This window comes from Nannobrachium achirus (assembly GCF_963921795.1).
Source record: "Nannobrachium achirus genome assembly, chromosome: 12".
NCBI lineage: Eukaryota > Metazoa > Chordata > Actinopteri > Myctophiformes > Myctophidae > Nannobrachium > Nannobrachium achirus.
Genome location: NC_137832.1, coordinates 19856549 through 19869463, shown reverse-complemented (window position 1 = coordinate 19869463; position 12915 = coordinate 19856549). Strand labels below are relative to the sequence as shown.

General features: G+C 42.9%; 1 protein-coding gene across 1 annotated transcript; it reads right to left on the bottom strand.

Moving 5' to 3' along the window:
• Window positions 1-10783: 10783 nt before the first annotated feature.
• LOC308295465 (natterin-3-like) lies at window positions 10784-11948 on the bottom strand (the record flags this gene model as incomplete). Its single annotated transcript, XM_080738515.1, has 1 exon — window positions 10784-11948. One exon carries the CDS (start codon window positions 11946-11948, stop codon window positions 10911-10913), a length of 1038 nt encoding a protein of 345 aa, XP_080594641.1. The 3' UTR covers window positions 10784-10910.
• Between the last annotated feature and the right edge of the window lie 967 nt (window positions 11949-12915).

Sequence of the window (12915 nt, the reverse complement as noted above, 5' to 3'; positions counted from 1 at the left end):
ATTAACCTTTTGGTTGAGACATTGAGCTCACCATAAAGGTAAAAAATTATACAGTCAGCCATATCTCACCCATACCATAGACCTGGGAATAGACAGAAATGGTGCCATCTTATTATGAGCATTAGTGAAGACCAATAATATGAAGATAAGTAAATGGGTGAAGTGGTCCTTTAACACCCAGAGGTCTAACCTCTTACCACCATGCATTCAAGCCTGCTCCAAGAGAAGGTTTCAAATACTTCTGGTACAACATCCAATAGCTTCCCATGCATCATTACTCCATGGGGAAGACATTTCTTTATTATTCATGCATTTACAATAAAGAGACATAAGGGGGCAGCAACTGCTTGACTGAACCACAAATCACAGTGTCACTGAAGGTGTAAATCTCTTATTTAGCCTTTCCTTGTCCTTGAATAGACAATAGACATTGCTTGGCTGGGAATATAATAAAGCTGTTTGCTGTAATTTGTATGTTTGTTGTAGTTTTTGTTGTTGCCTTTCAATGAGAAGCTCGTTGTTATTGCTTTTTGTGAAATGTAAAATAAAATAAAAATGTTATTATTCAATACATTTATTGAAATATATTGAGTGTTCTTACAGCATTTTCACGATGGCAAACAACATATTTCTTTGCAACTCACTAAACATGCACCATATTCTTTGTACTTAATTTTTATTTGCAGTTTGTCACAAAACTCACAGGGTCAACAGTTGAAATATCACTTTTTAGTCCATATTAAATGTCCGTGGTGTCATTTTGTTGGGTTCCATATTCAGTCCATTTCTCAAGAAAGAGTTATTCAGATACTCAGACTAGTATCCTGAGTTTGTGTAAATCTCTCCATCACATATATTTCCTCCACAATGCACAGCCACTGCTCACAAGTTGGGGTGTCACTTTTATACCACAATCTTGTTATTGCTTTTTTTGCTGGCTGCCAGCAGCACCTTGACCAGATGTCATCTCCATGTGTGTTTTCCTGCGTCAGGTTTCCTATAGTACCACTTGTCTTTGGTATTTCATTTCAGTCTATTCTTTCTTTTCAAATCTTTTTATTGTTATACAATGTTGCATTGAGGTTAGCTATATTCCCATCACAGTAAAAGTACACTTATTGGCACAAAATAGCATGAGATCTGAGGACTATACAGATTACAGAACATACTGTAAGTATAGAAAAGAGAAAAAACCTGCCCATACAAGGTAATAAAAGAAAATAATCCATTTTCTCCCCTCTATATTCCCAATTTAGTGTTTGAGCCAATTCCCCTTACCCTACTGCTCTACAGTACGTGAGATCTATCCCTGCTAATCCCCATAGTAGTCATTGGGAGGGTGCAGACAGCAACGGGTCTCCTCCGGTACCCGAGCCGTCGAGCCACCATCTTCTTTTACCTGACAGTATGAGGAGCATCACCGGGGGGGTGTAACGCATGTGGAGGTACACACTATCCTCCCCAGTTCCACCCCTCCCTGACCAATGTGGGAAACGTTAATGCAGAGATAAAAATCTGTCCCTCCCCAGTCGATTTCCCTCCTGTGAACACGGCCAATTGTGTTTGTTGGAGCGCCCGGCCCAGCCAAATGCACAATGAAGATAATACTCCATGGTGGTGGACAGGAAGTTTAACCTGCACCACCCAGACGCACCAATAGTGGCCCCCACTCCGGGTCTAAAAGGTGTTAGGCTGGTCTTTTCCTATTAATTCAGGTATTCTGAGTATGCAGATGTTATTTCCACGACCATGTGACTCGATTTTCATTACTTTAGCATTCATTTTAAGAAAGCTATCTTCAATATCCACGCACCTCTAGCATCCAGCTCCTCAATCTTGTCACTGTATTTTGTTGCGTTCTCCTCCGACGTTGGCTCTGGTCGGAGATCTGGATCTGCACATTGTCTATTTTCGTCTCGAGAGCCGCAATAGACGTCTTAAATTCAGTAAAGCTCGTCAAACCGCCCGAGGACGATAGCCAGGTCTGCGTGGAATAGTCTCTTGTGCCTTGGCACGTTTGTGGTTTCTTTGGGTTTGACATTCTGCCAACTTTGGTCGGTTCAAAATGAAAAGAAGGTGTAAGGGGTAGGATCGATGCACTTTGGTTGAGTTTTAAGAAAAAAGTTTTTTTTTCATCTTTCCTGACCTCAATTACAAAAAAAATAAATAAAAACCCCCCCTGACCTTTCAACATTCAGTGTTTTTTTTGAATAATTAGGCTCAGAAAGGTGAGTTCATTTGTCTCTGGATGTACACATCATCATCCAGGGGAGGGTGTGGTTGTAGGGGTGGGTGTATCACCTTTGCTGTTACTTTACATTCTGTTTGCATCCGTCTAATGCACCATTTACCACTCAGCACTGGTTATTGAGTTCACCCTGTAATTGACGTCAGGAAACATGAAAAAAAAGAAAACATCTAAATAAAAAAAATATGAAATTTGATGTCATAAGACCTTTAAAGTTATTTTTAAAGTATGTGCGAGCTTCAGCTCAGCGAGCACACTACCACTCCATGCGTGACCAGGACAGAAGTCTGTGTGGGTATTTCATATTTCAATATCTCCTTTATTACTGACCACACATCATTCCAATTGTCAATTTTTGGACAATTCCAAAATATATGTTCGTGGTCAGCATCCATGTATCCACACACTCTCCTCCAGCATGTTTGTTTCTCTGCTGTGACCTTTCCTCTGATCTTTGGAGTTAGAAATGAAATATCTAATGGTGTTCTTCCAGCAAAACTCCCTCCTCACCCTAGTCTAGAGCTTGTGGCTGCCACTGTGTCTTACAGATATTAAACCCCCGAAGATATTATACTTCACCCGAAGTCATGCTTCCCATTTCTCCTTGACACATGAGGTAGAGGTCTTCTTACTTGTCATCAGTCCCTGATAAAGGGCTGAAATTACGCTACAATTTTTATTATTGTAGGCCTGTACCATTATCTTAATTAGCGGGTTCATTGAAGCAGTTTTAATCTCTTTTACATAGTAGTCCCTTATCTGCAGATATCGGAAAAACTCATGTTTGTCCAGATCATATGTTGCCCGTAAATCAACAGAACTCCTCATCTGCCCATTCTCTATTAATGTACATATCGCTGTCATGCCCTTTCGTTCCCATTGCTTGAATCCTTGGTCAATGACTCCTGGTTTGAAGTTTGGGTCATGTCTGAGCCAGCCCAGTATCTTTCTTTTGTTTCCAATTTGTATTTCTTAACTATGGTATTCCAAATTTCAATTGTAAATGTAGTAATCGGGTCCAATTCTTTCTCTAGTTTTTTTCTCAGTTCTTTATTTGACACCAAATGTTGTATTTGACCCCCTCCCTGATCCAATTCAATATTCTTCCATTTTGCTATATATCCTGGGTTACACCGGCATACTAGGAATCAGATTTTGGCAGCATTAAAGTATTCTTTCAAGTTCGGCAATGCCATTCCTCCCTTGTCCTTGGGCAGCTACAGAGTTTTGTATCTGATCTTGGGTCTCTTACCCTTACCCCCCATATAAACTTTGATACTTACTATCAAAACCTCTACCGGCTGTCAGTCTGTCAGTCTGTCTGTCTGTCACGTCACACGTCACACTTTTCGCCTACAAGGGGTGAAAGTGGTTTGAAATTCTTGCCGGAACTGTCCCAAAATAGTTTTTATGAGAGGCTCTAACCCCCAAAACCCCCGAAATGCATAGAAAACTGCATTTTGGCACAGTTATACACACAATAAAAACACTACAGGTCCTACACCTGAATTAGGCAACGGCATTACTGTAACATGAAACATGATTGAAATCCTAAAGGAAATATCTATAATAAGCCTCTTCATATTGTTCATTGTTCCATACAGAAGGGTAAGCAGTAGGGCAAGCAGAATCACCTAAGATAATATAAGATGTTTATGGTCACTGTACAACAACATTTTGTTTAGTATATCCACATAAACACATACAGTAGCAGCATCAACAAAGAAAGAAATTCTGATAGAGCAACATTATTCTATCCTAGTCACCATATCCTGCTCTCTTATTTGTTGTCTCCCCAGGCCCCCACACACATGTAAAGCATGTTTGAAAGCTCTATATAAATTCCAGATAATACAATATATTATTACCAGTAAGACTCCCTAATCACAAATAAGCCAAAAATGTGTTTTTTAAAAATTGTCCAGCTGGTGGTGCTAGATGGGACAGATGCATTTTGATGACATGACTGTAGAGATACTGTGTCTGTGTACCGGTTTGCGTGATTTATTTTAGGGCAAAATCTGTAAGAGCACTGTCCAAAAATGTGTTTTTCAAAAATCGTGCAGATGGTGGCACTAGATGGGTCAGATGCATTTTGATGACATCACTGTAGAGATACTGTTAACCGGTTTGCGTGATTTTAGGGCAAAATCTGTAGGAGCAGTGTCCAAAAATGTGTTTTTCAAATATCGGCCAGATGGTGGCGCTAGATGGGTCAGATGCATTTTGATGACATGACTGTAGAGATACTGTGTACCGGTTTGCGTGATTTTAGGGCAAAATCTGTAGGAGCATTGTCCAAATATGTGTCTTGCAAGAATCGGCCTCAGGGTGGCGCTAGAAGTGGGACATGAGGGGTGGGGGTTGTACTTTGGCAGGCAAGGAGTTTGTGTGGAAATGTTGGCATGGATCGGGGCAACGGTGGCGGAGATATGAGTAGGGGAAAAGTGTGACGTGTGACGTGACTGACAGACTGACTGACTGACTGATGGAGGGACGGACTGACTGACAGCCGGTGGAGGTTTGGATAGTATAGGAGTACAAGTAACTGCGACCTTATTATTATAACCAGTTGTCTAAAGTAACTAAGTACATTTACTCAAGTACTGTATTTAAGTACAAGTTTTAAGTATAGGCCTAGCCTAGCCTACTTTACTGGACATCTCCCATTCCCAACGAGTCTGTGGCCTTAAGCTAGATGCAGAATAGAATCATTTTGATCTATTCTGCATCTAGCTTAAGGCCGCATCGCATGTAGGCCATATGCAGGCACAGACACGACGAGTGACGAGTCGCTCCGTGTCAAACAAACACTGAAACGGCATGGATGATGGATTTCACTGACCTACACAAACCCACAGGAATAATTTAGAAACACTTTATCAGAAAATATAACTAGTAGGCCTAAGGGTCGTTTCACACTCTAACAAGGAGCCTAACTAACTTCGGTTCGGGAGGGCTCCCCGACCCGAAATTATTTAGGTTCGGGGGGAGTTCATCCATACTTTCTTAACGGCTAGTGCCGAAGTCGCTTGTAAATATTGGAGGTCCATGGCATGACAACGTTTGTGGCCGATACATGAGCGCTGCAGGGCGGATACATATGCAAGCTGAATGACTGGAGGTCCATTGAGTGAGTAGCAGGCAGCGCCAGCAGGCAGCAGCACCAGTGACTTGTGCGCGGGGTCTGTTCCATAGGTCTCTTAAGTTCTCTCTCTCTCACTCACTCTCACAAACGCTCGATCGAGCTCTGCCGAAAACATTTAATCTACAAACAAACTCACATTATAGACGTGCCGCGGCCGCCTCTCTTGCTGCATGCATATCATCACGCAGTCACAACTCGTCGTGGAAAACCTATCAACACGGAACATTAGCAAAGTTGTGTCTATGCTTTTCTTTTCTCTTTAAAACGGTCGGCGAGTAGCGTATGCACCAAAGCTGTGTGTGTGTGTGTGTGTGTGTGTGTGTGTGTGTGTGTGTGTGTGTGTGTGTGTGTGTGTGTGTCGCGCGCGCCTGCCTGCCATCACTCAGAACGAGACCCAGCTCCACTGTCTGTATTCGCTATGAAACACTCAATACACGGCGTCCACAATCATTTGGAAGTCGGCGTGTCTCCCTCCCAAACGACCGCTGTTTCCTTGGATTCACAGCCGAGAATATGCACTTGAAGCCGGGCTGAATGAATTAGAAGACACCGCTGAGTACCGAAATTAAGTCGGGAGGTCACAACATTTCGTCAGTACCGTAGAGCCGAATTTAGTCGGTTGACGCCCCCCCGAACCGGGGGATGCGAATCATATTTGGGTTCGCCTAGTGCCTAACCGAAATTAGTGAGGCTCCTTATAACAGTGTGAATCGACCCTAACACTTGTGTTCTGTATGTTAATCTGACTTGAGTATAGGCTATTGTTTTCTTCCTGGACGTGTGTTTGTGCCAGGTTATTTAACATGGGATTTTGACAGCTGGCTTCTCCTCCTCTTAACAGAACGCTGTTCCGGGCAAAAATGTTTTAACGGAACGGGGGTTCTGGCCGTTCCGGGCTTCCGGCTCACTTTCACCCCTGTCGCCTACTTATATCTCTGCCACCGTTGCCCCTATCCGTGCCAAACCTTTACACACACACTCCTTGGCTGCGAAACCACAACCTCCACCCCTCATTTCTCACATGGCCCTCTTCTAGTGCCACCATGAGGCCGATTCTTGCAAAATACATTTTTGGACACTGCTACTATACAGATTTTGCCCTAAAATCACGCAAAGCGATGTATACATGTGACCTGACGGTCGCTTATCTCCCGATTATGGAGTCTTACTGGTATGCATTTATCCAACTCAGTGTATTGTTTTTGTGTTACCACTACCGGTAGGGACTGAAACAAGTACAGAAGTCTTGCCAATACCGGTATATCCACGGCTTTAGAATGCCCCATAGTGCATTGCGCAGACGCTGTACCGAGCTTCCGGCGCCGAAGCCGAATGTGATTTACAAGCTCACAACATGTCTGCTGTATGTCTGCTGTTAAACCGGAAGTGTGGTCCAAACAGTTCCAAATAATCTCCAGTAAACTCCCGCGGAAACCAATGGATTCATCTTGATTATCTCTATTCTTGAACTGAAATCCAGAGACAGTATTGACCATCTATCTAGATCTCTTTTAATGTCCTGATTTATAGGTATGTATTAGCGTCATATAGCTTGTCTCTTTCTTTTGTTATATTTAGGGAGGGGTAGTTTTTTATTGAGGGGTGTTACTGGAGAAAACTGATACATTTCCTCCAGGTGGTGCTGTTCATAAAAAAATTATTGCTCCCTTACCCCTAAATATTTAACCATTTCCGAATCCCAATCAAGCTTGTATGCTTCTCTAATTGCTGGTGTAGGAGTATAGCTTATTGATAAATTTGTGCTTTCGTGACGTTAAGCTTATACCCTGAGTATCGTCCGTGACGGGTTCCCGTCATAATTCTACAAGACCTTTAAAGGGACTACTAGACCATGAATTTCACATTTTTTATTTTTATTTTTTTTGGGTCTTCCCATGTCTCCTCCAGCCCTCCTCCAGGAAAAAAAATCATTAACTCTAAGCCTTGCCTTTCTTTTCAGTGGTTTTCTGAATGGGTGAGTCTGAACGGTACTCTTTTGAAATCGGCCCCATGCTATGTCACAGGGGGCTCATTTCCCATTTGGCCCCCTCAAAAAGGGGGCTGTACTTTTTGCGAGGCTATATTCTATTGAGACTATATATATGAGGTGGAACCATGAGGTAAAGTGGTGCTAAAATTGGAACGATACAGAGAGGATTACGGTTGACTCTACATGGTTCTCATCGTGGTTCTCTAATATTCTCTGTAACGTTCCAATTTAGCCAACAAAGGCCATTTTGGTATTGCATCTGAAATGGCTTGGAATTAGAGACAGAAAAAACATGACATTTCAATATCCGAGTGGTTGTTTAGGCTAAAACCTGTATAAAACCGTATTATGGACCAATATTTATATAAAATATAGGCCTATATTTTGAAAAGCATGGTTTGGCCCCTTTAAGGAGGAGTTAATCCCCCTACTATTGACCTCCTTTAATCATACCCTCAGAAAGGGAAAGATCCTTCATGGAAGGAATCCACATTTATTAAATGTGGATTACAAGTTATACACTTCCATCATCTCAAAAAGATTTGAAAATGTTATGACAGATTTGATAGAGGAATGCCAAACTGGATTTATCAAGGGAAGACAAACACAGGATAACATAAAAAATGTTTGCTTTATGGGTGAATTCTAGGGCCGGCTACAGACCTAAAGGCACAAAAACGAGTGCGTGTCGTGTGGGGGAGGCAGGGGGCAGGCACAGCGCAATGCATTCCGGATGGGAGTCGAGTGGTTTGAAGTCGAGTGCGAGTCGTGTGGTGTTGTGTGGTTGCGTCCAACTTGCTCACGACTCGCACTAGACTTCAAACCACTCGACTTCCATCCGCAATGCATTGTGCTGTCTCTGCCCCCCGCCTCCCCCACACAACTCTCACTCAACTTGTGCGTTCCAGTCTGATTGCAGCCTAGGAGTTTGGCATTGCCAGATCTGAGGGGGCGGGAGGGAACATGGGGTTTGACGAGGTCAGAGAGACAACAGGGTTGTTGAGGGCCTTGTAGGTAGTGATCAGTATTTTGAAGTCGATTCTGTATTTTACTGGGAGCCAATGGAGGTCGTGGAGAACTGGGGTGATGTGGTCTCTTGATCGGGTTTTGGTGAGGACGCGGGACTTTGGGTCTTTTCTGGTATCAAATATAGTTAAAGGTCGTCTTGAATAATACACTGAGACACTGAGAATAGAGATTAGTATAATACTTCGGCCTTTATTCCAATCTAGACAAAGTACAGAAATAGCGAAGATGCGACACATAACCGGCTCTCTGTGCGTTCTATCCCCTCTCGGTGCACCGATTCCAACTCCAACTGCTCTCCTCCTGCATCTCATTTTATGCCCGTTGGAAGAGAACACACGAGCACACGTCAAACAATATCATTGGTTGCCTAACATATTTTGTCGGATACTCATATCACGCCATCTCACTCCAATTGGTTTATAACCCCTCCTCGTCATTTCTCCGGTCCGGTTTCACACAGGAGAGCATAGGTCGTACAACGTGACTTGAGAACATTCAACTGTCCTTTGGTTTTCTTGGTAACCCCCCATAATCCCCATTTTGAGCATTCAGGCCTGGTGTCATCCACTTCCATATAAACTGCAATAGGTGTGCGACCTTCCCCCATTTGCCTGCTAATTACATATACCGGCCTACAGGGGGCTCCAAAGACCCCTACAGTTCACTGCGTCTCAAGTCCTTAAATCAATCCTATTTCCTATTTCCTTGCTTGTATGTTAGTCCCTCCCATTGAGGAAATAGAGAAGAGGCGACGTCCCATTGGCCATTTCTGATGACAACATCACAGGTGATAGGCCAACTCCCAGTGGGCGGGACTAACATACAAGGAAATAGGAAACAAGTGAAGGAAATAGGAATTATTTAAGGACTTGAGACGCGGGTCATCACGAAGGAACTCTAGTAGCCATCTTGGTTCTAGCTCAATTTAACCTGACAAAAGAAACAGATAGGCAACCAATGTGACAAGTAAACTGTTTATACATGCATATATGAAACCAAACGATTATATGTTTTCCTTGTCAACACTTTTTCTAATAGGGAACAAGGGTATCCTCCTGCAAACCTATGGAGGAGTGGGATGTGACTACTTATAAATGCAAAGCTTGATTATAGTGCAATGAAAAACCTGTAGTTTCGACCTTTACCAGGTACGTGTCAACATACTCCCCTTTTGTTCCCTCCCCTTAGGTTACGATTTGACATACTTTACAATGTCCCAGCGGAAGTAAAAGTCTTCCGCTTGCTTCCCCAATTTCCTTCAATTAGTGCCAAATACGAAAAAGATTTTCCATGTTCAGGTCCACTTTTAATAATTCACCCTGTTCTGGCCTCATACCAATGTCTTCTCTACAGTTTTATCATTGCAGTTGCGTGTAGCAGTAGCTAGCTCAGAGATAGTTCATCGCCCCTCATAACTTAAATTTGGTAGTTATGAGTGACAGTAATACTCGATTTCATGCCTGGTCATGAAACCACCGGAATCCTTTCTCGTTCGATAACCTGTTGATCCGTTTAGCTTTTTAGAGTTGCCAATTCTCTCCTCATGGCCTGGCCATCTAATAATTCACCATATTCAATAATCCTAAAGAATATTTCTCAATTAAACGTATGTCAATCATGATTAATTAATCTTACTCTAATTCACATTGATATGGTTAAGGCAAAGGGTTCCACTAATTAATTCACATGTTCACAGTTTCCAGTTACACTACATCCACTTAATTTTCCAGTTAACTCAATTTCCAGCATAACCTTCATTCAACACATCCACTCTCAAAATAAACAAAATAAAAGCAACATACTTCTTAAACCACACTTCTTCTTGGGACAAACTCCTTCTTGGACAAAACAAAAATTACTCTCATGCAAATTCAAATTCCAGTTTTCATCTTTTGTAAAAATATGCTTTCACATTATTCATTGTTCACATTATTGATTTTTCACATCTCCACTTCCATATAAACTGCAATAGGTGTCTTGATGTAACCAAACTCTATAGCAGGCTCACTGCGGCCTTCCCCATTTGCCTGCTAATTACATATACCGGCCTACAGGGGGCTCCAAAAAACCCTACACGGGCAGCAGAGTTTTGCACATATTGCAGTTTCTTGAAAACTTTGGGGTGGCACCGTAGAGAAGGCTATTGCAGCAATCGAGTCTGGATGTGATGAAGGCATCGATGAGTGTCTCTGCAGCAGTTTGGGATAGTGTGGGACAGAGGCGGGCAATGTTTCGGAGGTGGAAAAAGGCTGTTTTGGTAATGTTGTTGACATGGGATTGGAAGGAGAGGGTGGGGTCCAGGATGACACAGAGGTTGCTGGTGGAGGCCTGGAGGGAGTGATAGTGGAACCATCAATATTGAGGGAGAGGTTCATGGTGGAGCGGGTGAGGGCTTTGGGACCAATAATGATAATTTCAGATTCATTGCTGTTGAGTTTGAGGAAGTTTTTTTGCATCCATGTTTTAATATCAGTCAGGCAGGTGGTGAGGTGGTCTTAGGGGCAGGGCTTGGCGTTGGCCACAGGCTTACAGCGGTCGACCACTGCCCGAACCTCTCCGGTCTGCACCCCATTGTACTTGCCTACAATGGTGGTCGTCCGGGTCTTCCCATTGCGGTAGGTCCGACTGAGGCGGGCCGTGTAGGGGATGTCAGCCTTGATCTGACGGCCCTCCATTCGGACAGTACAGGAGTGGTTCGGTGGGACGGTGACTTGCACCTCAACAGAGTGGGTCTCAGACTTCCTTTTAGTGGTCCCTTTGTCAAACTGCATCGTCTGCTCCAACGTGACTTCAATATTCGCGGAGCCGATGAGGGGGATCCCGGCAGTGATGCCAGTGGTGACACCCACCATGGTGGAGCTGCCGATGTTCCAGCTGTTTTCCACCTCAGTTGTCTTGGAGAGAGACACGGTCTTCACCACATTCCGGCACCCATTGTTGATCACCTGAGATCTGCGCATGGTCGTTGGTGGCTGCCGGAAGATCTTTGCCTCATCAATTTTGTACTTGACATCAGAGATATGCTCACTAACGGCATCCTTGTTGATGGTCAGTACCTGATATGAATGATACCAGTACTCCTTACCCTCCGAGGGGAGGTAAAATTTCTTGTTCTTAACATCCACCCTACCAAGTCCATACTTGTTTTTCCCCACATACCACTTGGGACTTTCAGGACCGATCTTGACAGAGTGTCGAGGCACCCTACCGTCGGAATCCCACTTCCACTCCAGGAACTCAAAGTTATCCTTGTTGATCAGGATCTTGAAGGAGCGGCTGACCACCTCGCGGGTATTAGAAGAGTAGTGGCAGTAAGGACCCAGTTTTGGACTGAAGAACCCAGAATAACAATCTATCATGAATGTGGATTTACAGACGTAGTCTCTGCGGTGAGTGTAGGGGTTGTAAATGGAAACAGCATCGTTGGGGAGGTAACCGGTCCAAGTCACCCACTCCAGTTTGACATTGTCCTCAAATATTTTCTGCTCGGCCAGCCCCAACAGGGCTAAGAACACCAATGCTGACAGCTTCATCTAGAGACAGTCAAAGTGAGGAAATCAGTCTTGATTATATTATTTTTTCCATAGTCCTAGATTAAGGAAGTTAATCAGTTTTCAAATAATGTCAAATGGTAAATGATAAAAATCTGTCATTGTGGTCTACACAGCTGGGAGAGTGTTTTCTGCAGGTCTTTCAGTCCGAGTGTATCAAAGGGTGCGTTCGGAAATAAGCACCGGGTCGGGTTAGGGTTGGGGTTAGTTTTAGGGATAGTTTTACTGAGGTTAGGGTTAGGGTTAGGGTTGGGTTTAGGCATAGTTTTACTGAGGTTAGGGTTAGGATTAGGGTTGGGTTGGGTTTAGGCACTCACTACACTGAGTAGCACACACCCGGTGCGCATTTTAGAACGCACCCTTTGATACACTCGGACTGAAAGACCTGCAGAAAACACTCTCCCCTACGCATTACTTTAAAGGGATCCCTGGCTAATATGACAAATATGCCTTAATACATTATAATTGTGCTCTATAACTACAATGTAAAATTAAATACACCTCAATTATTTTATTTCTTCTAGAAATAGCTAATCTTTCACTCAATAGGGGAAATGCCTGTCGCAAGTTGATGATGTCATAAATGTCATGTGTGATCTATCCCTATGGAATTTATGGCATGCATGTGCAAATAAAAACAAACGTAATACTTCCTATGTTTAATTTGAGCAACAAATCAATATTTCAAATCTGTTTGTGTTTGTTTTCTGCCATAAATTCCATAGCGATAAATCACACATGACATTTATGACATCATCAACTTGCGACAGGCATTTCCCCTATTGAGTGAAAGATTAGCTATTTCTAGAAGAAATAAAACATTTAAGGTGTTTTTAATTTTACATTGTAGTTATATAGGACAATTATAATGTATTAAGGCATATTTGTCGTATTAGCCAGGGATCCTTTTAACCTATATTGAATTTACCACTAGGATGCCATGATATGA